This window comes from Lutra lutra, chromosome 16, assembly GCF_902655055.1.
Source record: "Lutra lutra chromosome 16, mLutLut1.2, whole genome shotgun sequence".
NCBI classification, from domain to species: Eukaryota; Metazoa; Chordata; class Mammalia; order Carnivora; family Mustelidae; genus Lutra; species Lutra lutra.
Genome location: NC_062293.1, coordinates 53,461,986 through 53,485,473, shown reverse-complemented (window position 1 = coordinate 53,485,473; position 23,488 = coordinate 53,461,986). Strand labels below are relative to the sequence as shown.

Genomic DNA, 23,488 nt, shown 5'->3' with positions numbered 1-23,488 from the left:
AGGCGCCCAGTATACTTTTGGTTTTGTTTTGCTTTGCCTTTTTTTTTTATGCTTTTTGTTTTTAATAGGTAGATAACATACCATTGGCATGGCCGTATCGTAATTTATTTACCACCCTTTCCCCTTAGATTGTTTTCAGTTTTTGTGATTACAAATGGTGCTGTGATACCTGTGACCATTTTCCTCCGGTAGGTGCCTGCAGGGGCCTTGCTGAATCAAAGGCTATGCAGACTCTGTAAGTTTTAATTTTTCCTGACAGATTTCTCTTGAGAAAAGTTCCCAGCAGTCTACGCTATTACCAGATTAACCAACTCTCCACAGCTTCACCAAAAATGCTAGATAATACTGCACATTTAGAAATAACTCTACCTATTTGGTGGGTGAAAAATGGCACTGGAGTGTTTAAATCTGTATTTTTAATTTTGTGATTTTTGTATTTTCATTTAAATATTTCCCTTACAGGAAATGCATTTCAGCCAACGGTAGAATTTGGAGATACCCAGTTTTTACTAAGTCATTAACCAGTGTTGACTGTCCGACTCACAAATTTAAGAATTTGTGAAATTCTGTTCCTGGACAAACCTCATTCCCCTTTCTGTTAGTTTTTTCATTGGAATTTCTGCATATTTACAGATTAATCTGGGGACAGATTGAGATCTTTACGGTATATATCATCTTTGTCTATCCAGGTTTTATCGTTTTCTTTGAATAGATGACATGTCTTTACTGATGATTTTGAAATAGTAAAAAAATATATATTTTCAGTTGATGCTTGAGTTTTTCAGGTTTTCAGTCAAGTGACGATCAGGTTGTCTCCGTTTTTCCTATTTATACCAGTTACTTTATTCTCTAGTGTAATTGCGGCTTCATTCTGTCCCCCACTTGCTTTCCTCACTGTGGTTTCTGCTGCGTTCAGAAAGATCCGTGAGGTGGGTTATATACAGTCCTGACTGCATTTGCTGCTGTCTGCTTTTGATCACTGCTCCTGACTTCCAACCTTCTGCTAATGGCAGTGTCTGTTTCTGTATCATTTTCTTAGTCCTTTTATTCTATTTCATGGCATTCGTTTTTTCTGCTTTGTCCTCCTGCTATTCATGGAGTCCCTGTTATGCCCCAGATGTCCCCTTCCGAGTGTCCAGAGAGGGGTGAGGGTCCCCCCAACACACACCCCGCTCCTGGCTCAGAATTCTCTGGGGGAGCTTAGGGTCTGCTGGTTTTGTGATGCCTCTTCTTCAGAAATGTATGTAACCTCTTTTTCTTCTGTGCTTTTTTTTAATTTTTATGTTGTAGAATCCTTTTTTTAATTAAGCTTCCAACTAGCCCATTTTCCCTCTCCTCATCTTAATCCATTCCTGAGTGAAGACGACTAATCCCGGCATCGGTCACACCCCCAAAAGTGTAAAGTCCAGGAGGACAGGCACTGTGTCTCTTTGCACCCTTCCAGCCTCTGTGCCTCGAGCAATAGCGGGCACATAGTAGGTGCTCATTATGGACCAATTGAAGGAGTGCACAGTCTGGTTTTTCTTCATTACCTGACAGTTTAATTTGGCATTGTTGGACTCCTCTTGCCTTTTAAGTTGGAGGATAGAGGTTACCGTTTTACATGACCAGTGTAAGGGTCCTGTGGCCCGAGGAGATGCACAGGGAGCTAGCTACCAGCGAGGGAACTTTTTCTGGAATGGTGTTTGGCCCTGTGTTTCTGAAATCACAGCGCCAGTGTCTTGCTCCCCAAGTCTGGTTTTGAGTGTAGTCTGCCTTTGCTCTCAGCCGAGCCCCTGAGCTGCAGAATACCCCCCATGCCAGGGTGTGGTGTTAGTGGGTGTCATGCGACACTGGATTCAGTGGGCTGGAATGTTTCTTCCTAGTCTCAGGGTGAAGGATGTCAAGGCAGGACCCTGCTTTCTTTTTGGTGTGACCACTTTTCTCTGCCTCTATAAATATTCCTGCTGGGGTGCGGAAGGGACTTTTCATAGAGTGGGCCCATCCCTCCCGTGGTCCTCCCTGGCCTCTGCCCCGGCTCCCACCTCTCCATGTTAGGAAGAAACTATGGATACTGTCAGACAGCCCTCCTTTCCCGTATTTTTCTATTTCCTTCTTAGTTGGTACTTAGGCACTCTAATTTTTTGCCAGTCAAAAAATGAAAGTAGCAAGTCATTTCTCAGCAGCTGTCTTCAATTGAGTTTCCTCTGTGCTCTAGTTAACAAATAATTTCTTGAGGGTTTTAGTATATCCTCTCTGCCTAGTTTACTGCTGATGTAGCTTTTTCTCTGGTTTTTAGTTTTACTCACTCATTTTAGTTGGTTTCTGGTAGGGGTGGGCCGTGAAGATGCCTTAACCAATGTTCTAAGTTAGAGAAAAATATATGTATCTGGGCTATTCTGTTTTCTGATGATTTAATTATTTTATATCAGTTCAATGTTCATTAAATTGATTTTAAGTATAAGATGCTATGGTAAATGCCAGAGGAATGTCAAGATGAATTTCATGAGGATGATAATCATTCTCAAAAAATATTGACAAATTTGGGCGCCTGGGTGGCTCAGTCGTTGAGCATGTAGCCTTTGGTTTCTCCTTGGGTCATGATCTCAGGGTTGGGGGACCGAGCCCTGAGTTGGGCTCCCTGCTCAGTGGGGAGTCTGCTTCTCCCTCTCCCTCTCTCTTAAATAAATAAATAAAATCTTTTTAAAAATATATCAACAGATTTAAAGAAGAGAAACAGGAAAAAATATAAGGTTGAGAATGGACTCGGCTGCATGTAATTAAAAACTTGAACAGTGACTTAAGTCAAGGGTTTATTTTTCTCTGGCTTAGAGGAGTGTGAAATGATGAGTCTAGAGCTAGTGCTAAAGGATATTGTCAGCTTACCTGGCTCCTCCTTTTGGCTCCATTATTTGCTTTGGCTTTTGTCCTCAAGACCCCAGAATGGCTGCTGCCCCTCCGTGGTCATGCTGTACTACAGGCTGAAAGAATGAAGAAGAGGGACTGTGTGGCAAGACAGAAACCTCCTTACAAGACTTTGCGTTTTTATTTGGGAAGAAAAGCTCCTGATGGGAACTTCCCCTTAGGTCTCACTGGCCAGTATGGTACCAAGTGGCTATCTCCAGCTGCAAGGGAGGTTGTCAGGTCTGGCATAATTCTTAGAGAAGTGAAACATGTAAAATCCAGCCCATCAACTGCCGGCAGCCAAGTTGTCTGTGTCCCCCCAGCACCCGCTGGGCTGTCTGAATATGTAGTCATCCCCTTTCAGGAAGAAGACGCAGGGCTGCCTGCCTCTCCACCATCCAGTTTCCCCAAGAAAACCCTATGCCGCCCAGTAGTGCTCCCGGGGACCACCACCGCATGCGCACCTTGTCCAAAGGCTGGGTCGCCTGCGCAACACTGACCTTCCCATTGGTGGCAGTGCATGCCTGCTGCTGTGTCCACAGCTTTTCCCTGTCATCTTGACCATCTCGTGCACATCTGGAGACCAGTCCTTTGTGCCAGTGAGGAGCTGTGGGGCGGGGACCGTGGCACAGAGCAGAGCTAGACTAGAGCCTTCTGGCGGGGACGAGCCTGGTAGGGCCATGCAGCTCTCCTCCCCAGACTTCTGAGCTGCACCCCCACAGGCGCCAAGGGCTTTGGCGTCTGGCTCTGTTTGCTTTGCCCCCAAGTGCACCATCTGCCTAGAGAGCCTGCCTTCATGTGCCCTGGAGAGCCTTGGAGTGCTGGTTCTGGTCTCCATAAACGCCTTCAGGCTGGGTTGGGGCCGGGGGTGGGGAGGTCAGACCATGCTTTAACAAACTCTCCTTCTCTGGAGAATGTACTCACCCTCCTCTCCCTAACCCACCCTTCACCCTTCACTGTGAGTGAACTACCTCGGTTCCCATTTCAAACCAACACGCAGGTTTAGTTCTCATCGACTGGGAGCCCCAAGTCTTCCTGCCAATGCAGTATCTCTGAATTTGCACCTGTCCTTGCCTTTTCTCCCCTGGACCCAGTTCCTTTCCCCCGCCACCTCCTGCCAGTGTAGACAACGCCATCCTCCATGGATGGTGTGTCATCCGAATCCCCAGGGAGGCCCAGATGCTTGCTTCTCACCCCTGCTAGTCAGACTGGCCCGGTGCCTAGTTCTCTCTCGCTTTGGGGTATCAGCAAGAGCTTGGTTTCCGATTCAGAGCGAAGTATGCCGCGTGTCCTTTATTGAGCCCAAGGAAGGAAACAAAAAAGCAAGTTTTAAGAGACTAGGACAAGGTTACTACTTTCAGTGCTAGAAAAAGTTTTTGCTCAGCAGCTTTATGTTTTAATATCAGAACGGTGGGGGTGGTGAATTTGGAGACAAAAAATGAAAGGGGCGTATCAGTATTTTGTAAGAAAATACAGGGTGCATTTTTAGAAAAAAGATGTTTATTTGTTTGAGAGGGACAGAGAGAGAGAGAGAGAGAGCAGGAGCAGGCGGGAGGGGTCGAGGCAGAGGGAAAAGATGGGGCTCCATCCCAGGACCCCAAGATCATGACCTGAGCTGAAGGCAGAGGCTTAACCCACTGAGCCACCCAGGCACCCCACAGGGGTGCATTTTTATCTGTATTTACACCTTGGGATTTTTGTTGCTGTTGTTGCCATTATCTGCAGAATTTTGAACAGTTTAGCCTTTTAATTACAAATAATCAGTTACTTTACTGGAGTAGTTGAATGCTGTGGTGCCTGGAAACTACTGTACCTGGACAGATGACTTCAGGCTGCTGTGCTCGTTCATCCCTGTGCCTGCTTTTTACTTTGTCACTTTCCCCTGTTGTCATTCTCTACTGGAGTTTTTAACCGGCTACCTTATTTTGTACACAGCATAACTGTGGGGACGGAAGATAGCCCTCCTGTGTTACCCAGAAAGTTCATGGAACTTATGAAAGCTTGGAAGCTCAGAGGGGCCCTCGAAGACTCAACTTTGCTTTAATCTAGTCCCCAACTAAGAGACCATTTTTTTGTTGTTGTTTTGTTCTTCAGATAGGTAGTGACCGTAAAGATTGTCAATGAGCCATCTGTGAGAGCTGGCAAAGTCAGTTTCCCTTAAAGGGACAGCCACGTCATTAAGAGAATTCTTCCATTTGTTGATTATCTTAAAAGTATTTCTGTGGGCGCCTGGGTGGCTCAGTGGGTTAAGCCTCTGCCTTCGGCTCAGGTCATGGTCTCAGGGTCCTGGAATCGAGCCCCGCATTGGGCTCTCTGCTCAGCAGGGAGCCTGCTTCCCTTCCTCTCTCTCTCTCTGTCTGCCTCTGCCTACTTGTGATCTCTGTCAAATAAATAAATAAAATCTTAAAAAAAAAAAACTATTTCTAAAAGAGTCTTTATGCTAAAAAGTTGTCTTGAACGCCTAGAATAATGACGTAGCCGGCATAATTGCATAACTAAATCACTAGGGGTAAACGAAAATTTTCCATGCAAAAGACGATCACGATGCATTAATAGAGGTATGTCTCTGCATTTGGGTCCCGATACAAAGTGAACAAGCAAGCAAGCCCATTTTATTGCCCTGCTACGTGTGTAGCAAAAAAAAAAAAAAACATTCAAATGTGGATTAAACACTAAATCCTGTCAAAATCCAAATGGTACTTTAAATGAGCAGTAATCTTAATTCTTTATTTGAAAGGTTTATCATAAAACAGCTGTTGTCTGGTTAGTGACACTTCAACAGTATTGAGGTGAAACTGAGAAAAAGCTCAACTAACCATTCCTTCTTGCCAAACTCATATTTCAAAAGACATGGTTTCACTTCTTAAAAGTTTAATATGCATCTGTTATATGGAAAAGTTTTCCAATTAATCACAAACACTGTAAAGTGTTGTTTATTAAGTATAGTAAGAAGAAATAGTTCTTTATTCAAAAGGGGGGGAAACCCCAACATAGGATGACAGAGTAGAAAAGCTTAGAGGGTTCAAGGAAAAACTAATTCAAAGAACAGTCGTGGGATCTCATTCAGTGTTGCATTATTAACTTAGATATAAACAGGTTTTATTTATGTATTTATTTAAACAGACCTGATAGATATTTCATTTCCCTTTTCTGAATGCTGACTAGAAATGCAAACCAAATGCTTCCTGGTGAATTGCCTTGGGGAACACACGTAAATGTTTCATTTTGGTAACAGTATTGCCCAATCAATTTGAAGTATGAGTTTTAATTTGGTCCTAGGATTTTTTGGATCAGCTTTGGTTGTTAACTAAATGGGAAGAAAGACAGAGGGAAACAGGAAGGCCCCGTAAGTTCTTAACCTTCGCAGCTGTGTTATTAAAAATTTCTACAAAAAGTCTTATCTTTTAACCAGAAGTGGTTATGGTTTGTAATCAGTTACCCCTGATTGATACCCTTTAATGTGGCTGGGCAAAAGAATACCGTGTCTCTCATCCCCTGACTTTTCATCTGAATTTAGCAGTAAGCAGAAGAATTACCACCTTCTTTGATATGTGGGTTGGTGAGAGCACTGTGTCAAGAGGTTCGCTGAGGCTGCCAAGACAGGAAGCCTAAAAAACTCATTTACATTAGACATTGAACCATTTGAAGCTTAAGCTGTAAATAGAAATGAAGAGAGAGGAGGAAATCTTCACTACAGCTATTAAGTAAAAACTACATGCTCATTTTAAAATCAGAAAAGACTTAATTCCTGCCTCTTAATTAAGTTACATCCTTTTGAACCTTGGGACCAGCTAACAAAACTGATTCCATTGCTTGGACACACACAGGAGCAAATCCACGTACAGGTTCATTAACTGCCTGTTCTTGTCAGCTTTGTTACGTGCAAGAAGTTTACAGAGAATATGTCTCAGGTTTGTAGGATTTGGATCCCAGTGTTGCACGGTATCTGCTTTCAGGGATAATGAGATATAATAGATCACAAGGATAATTTGAAATCTATAGAGAATCTCAAACTCTCATTTAGCTGGGGGTTTTAATCTTTTGACTAAATCTTTTACCAGAGTTGATAATTATCCAAATTGATTTATTGGAATTTTGTTTTTCACTTAATTCTTTAGGAGCCCATGCTTTAAAAAAAAAAAAAAAAGTGAGATTTTAAAAGACAGAGATAAAATCAGTTTGTAGCTGACCAATTTTCTAATACCATCCTTGTAGTTATTTTTAACTAATGATCTTGGGAAATAAAATGCCTTCATTATGCTTATGCTCAGAGAACAGTAGTTCTTAGAGAATTGAGCCTTTAAAAAAATACCTTCCTTCCTTCCTCCCTCCCTCCCTCCCTCTCTCTCATTCTCTTCCTCCTTTCATTCTTTTTTTCTTTTTCTTTTTCATTCCTTTCCATTTCTCTTCTCTTTTCTTTTTTCTTTTTTTCTGTCGTGCACGTACGTATATTTATAATGTGTATACTATTGTGTATAAATGTCAGGTATGGCAGAAAAATGAAGTTATTTGTAAATGAAATTCATATGCTCTTATACCAATGCACTGTGTTCATAAAGTGTGTTTTAAAATAATTAAAGTGAAAGTTCTCATCGTTTCTTCCCATGTCCCTGAGTAACCCACACCCTCCTTTTCTTTCTTTCTTTTCTTTTCTTTTTTTTTTTTTTTTGGAAGTGCCATGTTTCCGAGGTTTAAATACAAGCAGTTTGGCACTGTAAAGTGCTTCACAAACATAAGTTTTGTTTTTTACCATTATCGTTTTTAATCCACATTGATGAAAGGACTGGTCTCCAGTCACTCCCCTAGAGCCACAGAGAAGTAACCGGGCTCACAACATAGAGGCACACAGAGCTTGTAGGCAATGCTTTGTTGTCTCTAGAAGTTCCTTAAGGCACCGCTTTGAAGTCTAAGTTTAGTGGCCAGAGACATATTTCACCTAGAATTCTAGAAACCACATTTTGAGAATTACTAAGAGCGCCACTCACTAAGTCCTAACTTGCTGGACATTGTGCTGAGTGATTTTACTACCATGAAACACAAGTGTGTCTCTTAAATGTGTCACATGGCGTGGACAGGAGTGCAGAAGTCAAGGGTTGTTGGTTCCTAGGGACACTTAGCTTGGGGAAACCAAGATGGTGGGATCATTGCATTTGGGTGATTGAAAGATTGTGCTGAGAGAGGGATCCTTCGGTGTCGCTCAAGGAGAGAGAAACGAAACGACAGGGAGGTATTTTTCAAGGAAGCAGATTTGACTTGGTCTGAAGAGAACTGTCCAACAGCTAGAGCTCTTCTGTACAGAACGGGGGAATAACTTCCCATCCCCAGATTTGGAGATAGCATCCATCTGATAGGTAGTCCTGGGGTTCTGAGATCAGGACAGAGATTAATGCCAGTTACCCAAAGTTCCCTTTGACCTTAATTTAAGGTTGTATTATTCTTCAAGTTAGCTCCTTGCTATAACCACGTAACATCCTGTGCCAGAGCCTTCTGGCAGAACTCCTAGGCAGTTTCCATCAGGGGTTTTTGCTTTCTTCCAGCCTGGTGGGACAGGTGTACTCGTGACTGTGTCAGAATAAATATATGTTATACAGAACATAAGTAAGAACTTCTCTCTGGAGAAGGCAGGCAGACAAGAGAACATATTTGTCGACCCCGTGAATGATAGGCTCTGGAAGAAGGAGGCCCTGTTGGGTCCTAGGACAGGCCTTGTGGTTCGGAAGAGATGGGTGGGGTTGCCGCTGAGCTGAGCTTGGGCAGAATAGTCAGAACTACCTATATCCTAAGCCACTGCCAGAGGTCTTTGCATGGGGTGCTTGTGGTTGGTTCACTGGCAGGAATGGTGGTGGGGCAGGGTTCCTCCTTGACTTCCTTCCAGAGCCATCCCAAGGCTTGCCGTCTAGTGCCCCGCTCTGGGCTTCTGTTGGATGGGTCACGCCTCATTGGGAGCATTGATTTTATGTTTACATGTAAAGGGACAGAATATGAGATTACCAAATAAAATATAATTTCAAGTGTTATTAATGAAAGAATATATTACACTCACTTTTAATGAGATCCTGGTGTTGCAGAATGATTCCACATAATGAATCCCAGGAAATCAATGAAAACTTTAATTACAGTTGTGTGAGAATATTGCTTTGGTCAATTTTACTTATTCAGTTTATCAATCCTTTCTGCCTTCCTCTTTCTTTAAATTAATTGCCTTGATGAAGTAAGTATAAATGCATTCTTTGTTAGAGTTTGATGTTTTTTAAGAAACGTGTTACAAAATGCAGATTTCCTCCTCAATAATAATAATTATAATAATAATCCCACTCAGTTTTTCGTGGACATTACAATGTGTGCAATTTTAAATAAGGCAGTCTTTCTATTTTGTAAACTACGTCATTGTTAGGTCTTACTAAAACAGTCCTTTCCCTCTATCAGTTTTTTGGCAAACCACCTTCTGTCTCTTTTCAACTTAGGAGTTGACCCATTAGTCAAAATCTGATGTGCTTTCTGTATCGTTCATTCCTCAGTCAAACTCTGGGGCAAATAAAAAGAAAAACAAGATACTTTCTCCTCTGAATTAATAGTTTTATTTTCACGTAGCTACACTCCCTTTCTGATTCTTAACAAAGTGAACGTTCTTCTCACAGCATTTTTATTTTTGACAGTTTAGTGATTATGAGATATGGTCATATCCACTACAGTGGAATTAGCTCTTTCTTCTTAATTGTTTATAAAACACAGTACAAAATGTGGATGTGGAATTGAGAGATAGCTAAAGTTATTTCGGGGACTCTGGAATTTACTAATTACATACTGAAAACGTTACTTTGCATTTTCTGTGCTCTTTTAACTACCATAGTTGTTTATAAATAGTCCACTTTGGGTTTAAGTTCAAGGCTTTAACATAGAGTCAGGCATTATTTTAGGGGACCCGGGCGGCTCAGTCGGTGAAGCGTCTGACCCATGATCTCAGCTCAAGTCAGGATCTCAGGGTCGTGAGATCGAGCCCCACATCGGGCTCTGTGCTTAGCTGGGAATCTGCTTGAGATGCTCTCTCTCCTTCTGCTTTGCCCTTCCCTGCTGCACTCTCCCTCTCACTCTCTCAAATAAATAAGTAAAAAAAGGTAAAAAAAAAAAGAAGAAAAAAAGGAATTATTTCAACTGATTGGCTCCATGGGTGGAAACGATTTACTTAGTTCATTTTGAGAGGGAAAGCCCTGCTTTCTCCTTTCCTTCCGGTTCTGCCAGGGATACCATCAACCTGTCTTCCTGGTGGTTCAGTTGAGAAGTAGCCTGGGTGTTAACAGACTTTTCTTCCAGTCCTGGCTTGTCACCACACATGGTGACATGTGAGGAGTTGCCTGATCTCTCTGGAGAGCTCTTGAGTTGCGCAGAAAGCAAGATGACTCATTCTGGGACACCGACCTGTCCACGAGGCTTGGTGACTGGTGATGGCTTCTATCTATAAAGATTGAAAAAGCCTCTTCCCAGAGGGGAGCTGTTCTGCGTATTCTGAAAGGAGTTTTGTTTGCTCTGAAATAGGTGCTTTCCTTAGGAATCATTACATAGATACAGGGATGGCTCAGTGGGCCATGAAGTGAGGGGTCATTCTTTCCCCGTCACACGCGGGTGAAATGTCCTTTCCTTGCGCCTGCGGCGGCTGTGTGCGAGCCTGGGGTCACGTAGTATTTTCTTCTGGGTGCAAGGCTCCATGTGGCTGTCCTCTAGTCTGTACTTGGGTGAAATTACTGTACTTCTGCTCGTGGTACTATACGTGGACCAGAGCAGTGCACGCTTTCTGGCCCAGGCCAGCCTCTTTTCTCCTGTTTGCCTTCAGCTCCTAATCTTCCGCTTGTCTCTCTGGAACCTTTTATCCAAAACCACGTGCTCGTTCCTGTACTTTTCCTGCTACCTGCTTTACACGGTGCCTCTGTGCTCTGTGCTGGAGGGAGATCTCCCAGGAGATGTGGATGCACACCACATTTGGGGACGATGTCGTTAAAGGAGGGACCTGTTGGCCAAAGGACACGTTCAGGTGACCATCTACACACATGTACCCAAGTCACCTTTGCGCCTTGTCATTGAGCCCCATCAAAGAAATACAGAAATGCCAAGAAACCTGTGCCCTGTCTAGGCCTTAGGGGCTTGTCCATATGGTAAAACAACAGAGAGTTTCTGTGTGCTGCTGCTGAGACTAGATAGAAGGGCGTGCCAACCAATTCCTGACCATTGAGTGGAGCTGCCAGTTTCCCGACCATTTCTTGTTAATGTTAGCAGTGGTGGCCTTGGTCCCTCCACTGCACCTCTTCCTCCTGGTTCGTGTCTCATGACGTTCTTTGTGTCTGACACTGTTTCCTTTTCCCCCATCTGTGAGGTTGTGACGTTTTTAAAAAAAGATTTTCATTATTTATTAGAGAGAGCACACAAGCTGGGGAAGGGCAGAAGGAAAGAAACTCAAGCAGACTCCCCAGTGAGCACGGAGCCCGACGGGGACTCAGTCTCACGACCCTGAGATCAGAGCCTGAATGGAAATCAAGAGTCAGACACTGAACCAGCCGAGCCAGCCAGGCACCCTGACGTTTTTATACACTTCTTATATTTTTATACACTTTTTTTATACACTTCTTTCCACTGCACTCCATTGATTGATCTCGTCTGTTCCCTCGGGCCCAGCCATGGTCTCTGGGCAAGTGACTCAAGAGCCTTGCTCTCTCTCCTGACTCCCCGGTCCCTTTCCTGACCTCCAGTTTCATCTTCCGTCCGATTGCTGTACATTTTTACATGGATATCCTCTGGTTCTTCAAAAGCAGCACATTTTCCTAAGACCGTCCAGCTCCGTCACCTTTCCCTGGACGGACTTCTTTCTGTTAATGTCACACTTCTTCTCCAGGTCACCTGGGGTGCGGCACTTTACCTTTCCTCCTTTTTGGTGGTTATTTTGTTTTGTCTTTCTCCTGCTCGCAGTTACCAAGTCCTAATAAGTGACCCGATCAGAGTATCCCTTATATCTATTTGAGTCCCCTTTTACTACCTGTAGTTAGGGGGTTAAGGGTAAAGCCTTTCCAGTTGTTTCTCCAGTGTCCACTGCTTCTAGGCTGACCTTCCAGGGATAGGGCACATCCTTGCCTTGGGCTGGCAGTGACTCTCCTGCCAACCAGACGACATGCAAACTACCCAGCTTGAGGCTCTGCTGTCTGGCAGCCACCCCTTTTCCTACCCAACTCCTTCCTTTGGACCTAGCATAACGGTAGCCCTGAAAATCTAGTGGTGAACCACGCAGTCTGCTCCTGCCCGAAGGAGTATCTGGGGAGGGCCTCCCTAAGAAGTCCTATTTGAGGGGCGCCTGGGTGGCTCAGTCGGTTAAACGTCCGACTCTTGATTTCGGCTCAGGTCCTGATCTCAGGGGTGTGAGATCAAGCCCCACTTCAGGCTTGGTGCTGAACGTGGAGCCTGCTTGGGTTTCTCCCTCTCCCTCTACCTCTCCCTGTCTGCACCCTTGTCTCGCTCCCCTACGCCCATCCCCCCACCCCCCACTCCTGTGCTCACTCTCTCTCTCAAAAGAAAAAAAGAAGTCCTATTTGAGATAAGATCTGAAGGCTATGGAAGGGGGCAGGAACCCACAGACAAGAAAGCCTGGCCTGCTTATAGAGCAGAAGGCCCTCCCAGTAGAGAACAGTGCATAGACTAGAGAGAGGTACAAGATGCATCCACGCTGCAGAAGAAAGAGTTTGCCTTTTAGTCCAGGTGTAGTGTCAAGGACTTTCGAAGCAGAGTGATATGATTGGCTTATATTTTTTAAAATATCACTTGGTGAATGCGTGGGTGGTTCAGTCTGCTAAGTGTCTGCCTTTGGCTCAGGTCATGGTCCCAGGGTCCTGGGATCAAGCCCCGTGTCAGGCTCCCTGCTCAGCAGGGAGTCTGCTTCTCCCTCTGCCTCTGCCTGCCGCTCCCCCTGCTTGTGCTGTCTCTCTCTCTGACAAATAGATAAACGAAATCTAAAAAATTAAATATTATTTGGGAGAGAGGGGCAAGGTGGAAGCAAGGAGACCACTTAGGGGCAAGCTCTTGCCGTTGTCCAGACAAAATAATAGCTTGGGCTAGATGACATGTTTCTCAGCCTTAGCCCTATTGACATTTTGAGCCAGAGAATTCTTTGTTGTGGGGGTCTGTCCTTTGTGCCAGAGGATGTCAGAGTTGTCCCCGGTCAGTGTCTGCCCACCTCCAGTGTGACGACCAAGTATGTCTCCAGACATTCCGGAAGGTCCCCCGGGGCAGAACCACTCCAGGCTGTGAGTCAGTGGGCCTGATGGTGGCAGTAGAGGTGGGTTTGAAACCGACAGTACTCACAGTCAACGGGAGCAGGGCAAGAGATGAGGGACTCAGTAGTGCTTCCTACGTGTTTGGTCTGAAATCCTGGCTGATGGCGTCAGATTACTTTAGACTCCTGACACTGGTCTCTCTTGCCCCCGTGCCTGTTCTTGGAACTGTCCAAACACCCTTGATGTCCAACCATCCTACCATTCTCCTCCTTTTCTTACCTCCCCTCCTGCAGGTCCAGCTTCAGTGCCATCTTCTTGAAGTCTTCTCCAGTCAGCCCACCACTGGTGATCTTTTCCCAGTGAATTTCTACAGCCCTGTATCGTACCACCCCTAGATACTTTCTGGGTCCGTCAGCTTCTGTAAACCCCCCCGGGAAAGAAGGACCAGGCCCTCAGGGAGGGAGCAGCGTTGACGGATGCCTGAATTACATGGCTTTGCTTCTGTCTCTCTGTTCTCACTGGTGGCTGTAGGATTATCATCTCCCTCTGTTCATCATCTAACCGTAATCTGGACCCCAGAACTACTTCTTTTACAGGTGAGCCTCTGCTCAGATGGTCTGGAATTGTCACAGAATTGGGACACTTACTATATGCTGCCCTGTATTAGAATTACTGATGTATGACTGTCATCTCCCCGTCAAACAAAGTGCCTGAGAGCAGGAAGGAGCCGTTACATACCTTTATCCCATAAACTGCCTGATGCCCAGCACAGTACTGATGACAAATTCAGTATTCAGTAAATGTTTGTTGAATGAATAAGTGAATGATTGGATCTGGAACTTTTTTTTTTACTCTTGAGTATAATGGCACTAAAGGAAAATTAGCACTTTTCTATCATGAATATGATAATCATGAAAATTTTTGATAATCAGAAAAAAATTTTTAAATTGTTTATAATGATAGAGGATTAGCCTGTAGTCTGTGTCACTGCTGAAATGGATTGGCTTGTAAGGAAGAGGGCTTGGTTTTTGGCATTTATGGTCTGGAGCGGGCTTTGGTGATGAGATGTCTGCTCTGTTTCTGTCTTGCAGCTCTGGTCGTCAGCACCACTTCAGCCGGATTTGCGCTGGCCCCAGGACCTTTTGACTGGTCCTGCTTCCTGCTTACTTCTCTGGGCACAGGCCTTGCGTCCTGTGCTGCCAACTCCATCAATCAGGTCAGTGGGTCACTTTTCAGCTTGATCGTGATATTATTGCTTTTTCCTAGACGGTAATATTATCACATTTTTTTAAAAAAGACTTCTCCAAACCACATGCGCAAATGGAGAGGTTCCAGGAACTTGGGACACTGCATCTCCTGGAGAGGTCTCTGGGGGACAGAGCTGATCTGTCTCATCTCTTAAAGTGAATGTTTTTAGGGGAGAGAGCAGTCGTGTATTTGCTTCAACTGACGGGAGTCCCTGGGTTAGAAGCATTTCAGAGCCGCCTGACTTTCTGTTCTCATCCGTTTCCGGCACATTCCCCTGAGCTTATCATTTTCTGTGTTCTTCTTTCTTTGGTTTGATTTGTTAGCACTTGTTTACATACACAAGAGTGTACTTTTTTTTTTAAGATTGATTTATTTCTTTCGGGGTAGGGGGCGGGCAGAGGGAGAGAGAGAATCCCAAGCAGACTTCCCGCTGAGCGTGGAGCCCGATACAGAGTTTGATCGAACGACTCTGAGATCATGACCTGAGCCGAAACCAAGAGTCGGACGCTCAGTCGACTGTGCCACACAGGTGCCCCAACAATGTATTTTAAACAAGGATATCCAGCTTTTTAAAAAATCAGTAATTCAATATTCAGTAAAAGTGGAGTATAGAATCACAGGATATATTAAAAAATTAATGAGCATATTATTTTTAATGCATCCTTTTGTCCCCCTTTTATTTTACACATCAAAATAATTTTCTATAAATTAGTTCTTCCCTACCCCCCAAGCCTGGTCACTGTGGTGTGTGCCCCCACGTATCCTTTGTCATCGGATACCAGAGTGAAGAAGTCTTGGCTAAAACTTAGGGAAAGTCTTTTCCATCACCAGAACACCCAGGAGGAGTTGGCCCAGTTTTAAAACAGGAATTCAGCTTATGAGCAGGAAAACAGCGTGGCCGAGCAGATGATATCATTTGGTATTCTGTAAAATGTGAGAATTTTAATTTGATGATTCCTCGGATCATTCTGCTTTCACAGTGTATTATCAGCTGTTCGGGGAGGGATCCATCTATTTCAAATAAGGTTTATTTTTTTTGTTACCGTTTTTGTTTCTATTTTTAATGTCCAGACAGTCTTACAGGGAGATCCAACCCATCCTGCCACACTCCAAATGTACCATCCCAGCTCGTAAACCACGGTGCAGTGCTTCCAAGCCGTTCTTCCTTCTGCTCCCCTCCCTTGTTGCTTGGCCAAGGGAAGAATCCTGGCTTCACAGTGAACATGTTTTTAATGAAATTTTGAATAGAAAGCAATACAAGCAAAGTGGATTTGTGTTGCTATTTCGGGTCTATTTTTCAAAACATTTTTAAAATTACTACTTTTATTTAGTTATAAATTTAGGTCATAAGAGTAAGCCAGAAACACATTTTAGCTTTCAGGCCCCTTTTTTCTGTTGAAGAGCTGTACTTACCCTTGAGATATTAACTGCTGTCTCCTGCTTAAATTAAATAGATTTAAATACAAATTTAAAGTAAAATTACAGACATTTAGAAAAATAGCAGCAACTAACTCATAAGCACCAAATGGTTCAGAAATCCCCAAACAGTACAAAAAATAATACAGAGTCGTAATTAAAAAATAAAAAATTTAAAGAAAAAAAAAAATAATAATACAGAGTTGCCTTGAGTTTGCTGCCCTCCCCCTCCCATACCCCACCCTTTAAAAAAAAGGTAGTTCAAGATTTTAGCATGGAAAAAAAGTCTGTCACTAGCAAAAAAATATCTACAGAGAAAAACATGGAATGAATTACATTTAGACAGAAATTTCCAGAAACTGAACATAAGCTAAGGTGTTAGAAATTTTAAAAGTTTAGGGGCGCCTGGGCAGCTCAGTGGGTTAAGCCTCTGCCTTCAACTTGGTTCATGGTCTCAGGGTCCTGGGATCGAGGCCCACATCGGGCTCTCTGCTCAGCGGGGAGCCTGCTTCCGCCCCTCTCTCTGCCTGCTGCTCTGCCTACTTGGGATCTCCGTCTGTCAAATAAATAAATAAAATCTTTTTAAAAAATACAGTTTAAATGCATTTGGCTGCTTTGTTTTATCATCAGTAGGAAGTGTATTTGCTGACTTAGGGTGACCTAGGGTGTGTCCGTCTCAAACTGCTGAGAAGAACCAGACTACGGGATGGGATTCTTTCTGGAACCGACAAATCACATTGTCTACCTCTTCTGTTAGCATTTCCTTCTTAGGCTGGCTCCCTCCCCCCGTCCTGCGCTCACGCAGCTCTCCTGTTCTTTCTTCCTCTGGAACACTTCTACGTTATGTCCTCCTCCACAGTCGCTCGTCCTCCCCAGGCGTCTTCAGTCACATGGGCCCTTAACTTCTTCATCTTCTTCTTCATCTTCTTCATCTTCTCGGGTACCTCACTTGGGTGCCTCCTTCCACTCGCCCTGGGCTCCAGTTCCCTTTGGAAACATCACAATACTTAAACATCTTAATGATCACCGTCATTGTTGAATCCCACTGTTATTATGGTATCAGTAACCTTCCCAAATTACAGTATTTTCTCAATTTTGTTGGAAGGATTTTAGTTCTAGTATTATGAAGCAGTTACATAAAATTAAAGGAAGGCAAGAACATTTTCATTAGGGCCTTTAATTAGTATAAGCAAAACAAAGAGCACTGGACAGCAAACCTTTAATTGGGTTTTGAATAGCAGTTAGATAAAGAAATAGTAGTTGGTGAAGGCAAGAGCTTCCCATTTTTTTAGGGAGCTGACATCCAACTTAAAAAATGCCTATATGTGGTTGGTATGGATAAAAGTGTTTCAGCTTCTGAGTTCTATGGGAAAAAAAATTTCTTTCTGTCTGCATTTATAAAAGGATTCGGATAACATTTCTTGTTTTTTTTTTAATACTTCTTTTAGCTCTTCTTAGCTCTGAGTGCTGCTTCTTTGGACCCTACTTCTGTGATCTCTCTGTGAAAGTAGGAAAAATAAAGCTCTGGGAAACAATTCCTACATTTGTTTTAGGGGAAGAAAAGGAGCTTCAGCTTCTGATTTATGAAATAATGACTAGTGTAGTGTATAAATATGTATATGTGTGTGTGTATGTATATATATATATATGTATATATATGCATGTATATGGAAACCACTAACACTAAAATGTAAGAAGGAATTACATTCATGTTTTGTAATATATACGCATGCCTCATTTGAAATCATAGCGAGGCCTGAAAGCATGTGTGCCTTCAAAGGATGAAAGCCATCCATAAAATTTAGCAACTGAAAGATAAAATGTGATAAATGGCTTGGACTGATCAAATCTAAGAAACAAGCGACTCACAGTGAAAAGCTGAGTAAATTCAAGTGGAATGAATTCAAAAAAATTGAAAAAGATAAGACTTGTCGGAAAATTTTCAGCATAATTGAGTATCGGACATAGTAGATATTGTTATAATAAACTGTATTTGCGATTATTTTACTTACGTTACATGGAGATGATTTTTCTGTTTTAGAGGTTAGGAGTGGATGTCAATAAATACATTTCTGCAGGGCCCATTTCATTGGTGACCTGCTGTTCCTCCTGATGGACGCGCACCCACTTTCTCAATCTGTTGTCACAGCTTCGGGCTTCCGAAGCCTCCGCACTCACCTCTGAGTGTTTTCAGAGGACGAGGTAGTAGAAGAGACATGGATGAGGTGAGGGCTGGCACCCAAAACATATATGGGACTGATTTCACTTGGAATGGAGGGTCTTAACAAAGTAACAAATTGTTGACATTCGTACAGTGTTTTAGAGCTTACGAAGCATATTTACAGAAATTATTACTTAAACCTTACTACCCTGTGAGGCAGGTGGCATTACTGATATTTCTATTTGCAAAACATTCTGTTTTGCCTTTGAATTATTGTTCTTTTTTAAAATTTATTTGTTAATATTTATTTGTTAATAATAAGTATTAACAAATTAATATAAACAAATAAATTATTAACACACAGAGGGAGAGGAAGAAGCAGACTCCCCGCTGAGCTGGGGGCCTAACGCAGGGCTCGATCCCAGGACCCAGACTCATTATTGAAGACAAAGGCAGCCGCGTAACCCATTAAGACACCCAGACGCCCCTGAATTATTCTTTTTAAAAGCAACATTTAAAGAAATGTGTTACACAAATAATGTTTCCATTGCAGGTTAGTGAAAAAATATAAATAAGCAAAAATAACAATAACATTCTTTATTTTATTTCCCTTTATTTCCCTTGTACCAGGCACTGCTCTGCATTTCAGAGTTAGAGCAGAGGACAAGTGCATACCTCTGGCTTTGTGGTGCTTATATCCCCCTGCCAGATAGACTCACTTGTTAAATTTTCATTTTTTTATTGTAGGCTTTTTTTTTTTTTTTGACACAAACAATCTCTACATATTTATTAATTTCTCACAGAAATGATTTATGTGTATAATACATATAGCTTCTATATGTCTTCTCCTTTAAATAATGTATCATAAACATTTTCCAATGTCAATATTCGCTGTAACATGATTGTATATAGGTATATAGTGATTTGTTTAATCAGTCTCTCCTTATTTGATGTTTTAGGGATTTCTACGTTTTTGCCCACATAAATAATGCTGAGCCAAAATTCTCATAGCTCAATATTTGAATGTGTCCTTAACTAAAGTCTTGTGTTAAAAGATATGTGGCTTTTAAAATAAACAGGTAAGGGGCACGTGGGTGGTTCAGTCAGTTAAGTGTTCGATTCTCGATTGGCGGCTCAGGTCGTGATCTCAGGGTCGTGAGATCGAGCCCCACGTTGGGCTCTGCACTCAGCATTGGGAGTCTGCTTGAGAGTCTCACTCACCCTCCCTCTGTCCCCACTCTCTCTCTCTCTCTCTCTGAAGAGATCTTTAAAAAAAAAAAAAAGTTAAAAAGTTAAAATCAGACAAGATATGTATTGCAAGTGCAGAGAAATTCCTTCCTGGAAGGTCTTCTCTTTGTGCGTGTGCTTGGTTTTAAATCACTGTATGCTTCCAGATGGCACGTGTGAAGGGCTTATCGCTGACCCTGCAAGTTAGGAGGTCTGGGCCAGGTTTGTAGGGAACCTTAGGTGCATCTTTTCAGTTCAAGTTGTTCTGATGACTTAGGAGGTAGAGTTGTTTTGGGGGGGGTGGGGGGAGTTTTAATGTCTGTCGGCCATTTGTGTTCCCCGGTACCCTCTGATGTGTGCCGATCGGATTATTAACTCTTTGTTGGGTAGGTCTGGATCTGTTCTCCAGTTTTCATCTGAAGTGCAGACTTTTCGTATGTTTGTGCCGGCAGAGCTTTTCATTTTTCACATAGGGATTCTCAGCCTTGGCGCTCTTGCCAGCGTGGGTTGGCCGACTTTGTTGTGAGGGGCTGTCCTGTGCCTCGGGGACTGTCGCCTGGCATCCCTGGTTTTTACCCACTGGCTGGTATGAGCAGCACACCCCTGAGTTGTGACAAGTGAACATGTCTTCAGACGTTGCCAAATGTTCCCTGGGGACCAATGTTGCCTCTGATTGAGAACCACTGATTTCTCCTTTTGATTTCACTCTTAGGTCTTTACCCAAGATCCTGGCTCCAACTTCTGCCTCAGGCCTTCTCCGGCTCACATTTGTGTGTAACTACCCACTGATAGCTGCGGCGACCATATGTCCTGGTTTATGCTTGGGTTCCTGGCACAGTTACTAATAATGCCCCCCTTTCCCCTCCACTGTTCCAGTTTGGACAAGAAATTATAGGGGCTCTGTTCATAGCCTACCTGTGCCTTCAATCTTTCACTCGAAACGAGAGGTGGTAAAAGCAACTTTGTTCTCAAAGGTCTGGCCTTGGGTTCTGGCTTTCGTCCTCCTGCATGTGCGGACTGGACAAGTGGGGGTGTCCTCGCTACAGGCCAGGCCTCAAGGCCCACCTCTCCTTCAGCATTTCCCTAGTCACAGGCAGGATCCACTGCTGGGCGGAACTGTGGAGCTGCGTGAGCACACAGAAAAGGGAGCTTAAAGACTCTTTTCCTCCGCTGTTCCTCTGTAAGTCGTTTAAGAATGTTGGCGATTTCCTTTGGGTCTGATCTGTTTCATTTCTACAGTACCCCCAGCAGGTACTGCTTGCATGGTTATCCCTGATGGCCAGACAGCTGGTTCCCTAGGTGGGCAGCCTGACCATTGGCAGTGTCCTCCCCACGTGGAGTCAGAGTCCGTGTCCTTAGAGCCCCAGCCTGTTGCTCACGGTTCCCGTCTCTGGGAAAGCTCCGTGTGTCTTCTCCATGTCATGGCACTTTGAAGCTCTTGCTCTCTAACCACGGTTAATAGGCACCTGTGACCTCACTGTGTAATTCTTCATCTATATCTCTTTCCTGGAGAACTCTCAACGTTGAGACCAATGATTGTGACTTATTTATGCTGTATACCCAGCACTTCATCCCCACAAGCATATAGCAGGCCAGTAGGGTGAAATTCCCAAGGGAGGCATGTTGGGAATAAAGCAATATGGATGGGGGAAGCAGGGGAGAGTAGCAAGATGTGTTCATCATAACCACAATCGCAGCTAACACTTTGCACTTGCCATATGCCAAGTAACGTTCTAAGCATTTTACACCAGCTCATCTCCTTAAGTCTGGGTTCATAGGATTCCCACCCCCTCCACCAACGGCTTTTTTGTAAGATCAAATAAACGATGAATGAATTCATACCCTAGACTTAGCTGTAAGAACCACTGATGTTCTCAGGGACTTTATTTTGGAGAAAATTACAAGAAAGGCACAAAACCTAAGTAGACTTTCAGATCTGCGAGGTAGGTTATAATTAGAAAGTAAAGCTGATAAGGGTATGTTATCTCTAGGATCTAGTGTCTCTGGGAATGTTGAAGAGTTTTTATGAAAGGAAATGAAGGAGATCAAGAGGTGTGAATGAAGCAAGGTCAGGAAGAGACGTGTCTCTTTGTTTGATACTGACAGTAGTTGAGAGACTTTTCATGGCTGAAATAAGGTAAAAAGGAAGGGCTTTGGATAAAAAGCTCTGAATTATAGGGTGGGTAGGGCCACAGAAAATTCACAGCCTTTTAAACTCTGAAAGGAAAAACAGATAAAGATTTTTCTGTTTTCCCAGTGAATGTGAGATTAATATCTAATGCGTCTTTCTCCATTCTCCCTTTCTGTGATGTCTCTTTTGTTTTGACTGTGCAGTCTGCCTTGAGCGATAGGAATTGACTTTCATCTTCCCCGTTGAACAAACGTGGTTATTAAACTCCGTGGCGTGTTCTAGGAGACTAAGACTGATGTTAGCAAACACCGGTGATGCGATTCATAGAACATCCTATGTTAAGAAAAATCAGTATGAGAAATACACTTTTCCTCCGAATGTTGTGATTTGTTTGGCTTTGATGTTTTCACCGATGGACAACTCGCATTAGTTCGGTGGTCTCTGAAGTCTGTGCCTTGTGGCTTACTCAGATGCTTCAAATTAGCTACTGCACTAGATCAGATCTGTCTAGAGTCTTTGAATAACACGTGGGAAAGAGTCTCCCACGAAATATGTTTTTCATATAAGGCAAGTGATCAGCATTACTGAACAATGTCCAAAAGAAAACGCATTTTAAATGCGGAGTCTCTTTTCCTGAATTTATATAACCCCAAATAGTTCCTGAATTGCATTTGATTCCCTTCCCTGGAATGATCCGTCTAAGTAGAGTGAGTCTGGCTGGCACTGGTGTCCAGATCCAAAATAACTCTAGGTGCAGTTTTGCCAGCAGACGCAGAGAGGACGATGATGTGAACATGTGTTTGTAGATAGTATTTTGTCATTTATACGCCACATTAGCGGGCCGTTATCTAATTCATCTTATTTATTTCGCTTCTTATGGCATCTCCGTGAGGTGGCATTTATTCCGGTGTCGCAGAGGAATACAGTGAGGCTTCGTGATGCCGCTGATCACGCGTCTGAAAATGGTCAAATTGGGAGCAGAACCCGTGGGCCGTGGTGGACTTCCAGGTTCACCGCGTCCTCCCAGTTGAAATGCCCTGGTCTAGGCACCACTTCAGAATCGGGTTATTCCCCTTCCTTCTACCAGGCTGACTGCGGACATCCTTGCTACCAAGTGCTAAAGAGGAATGTGTCTTAGTGACCTGGTAGTACAGCCATCCATCATCCTAGTGGAAGAGTTAGAGCACTTGGCCTTCGGAAAGCTAAGTGCTCAATTAACGTTGTTCTCAATACTATTAATGTGAACGTGTGGTCTGTGTCTAGCCTGTATCCCCCACGCTGTCAGAATCCGACTATCCATCCGCTGTCTGCAGTGAGGGTCTCAAGGCAGAGAATGGGAGGGGAAGATGTGTTTCCCAAGTGGACTGAGAGAGACTTGAGTTCTGCTGCAAACTGTATTATGTGTGTGTGCTCATGAATATACACACACAGTTCTTTCGAGTGTGTATTTACCTGTATTTCAAATACTTCGCATTTGAAAGTGCGGCTCCCATTTCGCAGGTGCTGTGGAATGGTGTAGTCAGTTCTGGTAAATTGAAGAAGTGCTGGTAGAAATGGTTCACGAATCAGCAATGTTTAACTGAGACGTAATGGAAATAATACCAATTGGGATTTTTGGAGTTATGATTCTTGGCTTGTGTCTCTTGGTAGTGTGTTGTGATTAGACCTGGTTTGGGGGACTTGGAGACTTGCCCCCTTCCTGGATGTCTCCATGTTGTTCCAACACGAAATCAAGCTGAGTTTCTTCCCACGTGACCTCTCTCTTTTTTCTTTTTTGTTTTCTTTCTTCCTTCCTTTCTTTCTCTCTCTCTTTCTAAATATTTATTTGTCAGAGAAAACATGAGCACGAGTGGCAGGTAGAGGCAGAGAGAGAGGGAGACGCAGACTCCCCACCGAGCAGGGAGCCCGATGAGGGACTTGATCTCAGAACCCTGGGATCACGACCCAAACAGAAGGCAGACACCCAACCGACTGAGTCACCCAGGCATCTTTCTTTCTTTCTTTCTTTCTTTCTTTCTTTCTTTCTTTCTTTCTTTCGTCTGTCTTCAGTACTGTTTTGCCTTTCCCAATAGTCCGTTCATCTGAATCCCAGTAGCCTGTTTCCTGCTGCGAACTGCAGACTGCCCCCCACCCCATTCTCTAGATTAGGGGGACTCCCCGCTGACTGAGGGC

General features: G+C 43.5%; 1 protein-coding gene across 2 annotated transcripts in view; it reads left to right on the top strand.

The window, feature by feature from the left end:
• LOC125087019 (protoheme IX farnesyltransferase, mitochondrial) overlaps window positions 1–23,488 on the top strand; it is a 131,913-nt gene that overhangs the window by 16,541 nt on the left and 91,884 nt on the right. For both annotated transcript variants that reach the window (XM_047706842.1, XM_047706843.1), the window contains exon 4: window positions 14,225–14,349. In XM_047706842.1, coding sequence (XP_047562798.1) covers window positions 14,225–14,349 — 125 coding nt within the window. The remainder of the gene's footprint in view (window positions 1–14,224; window positions 14,350–23,488) is intronic.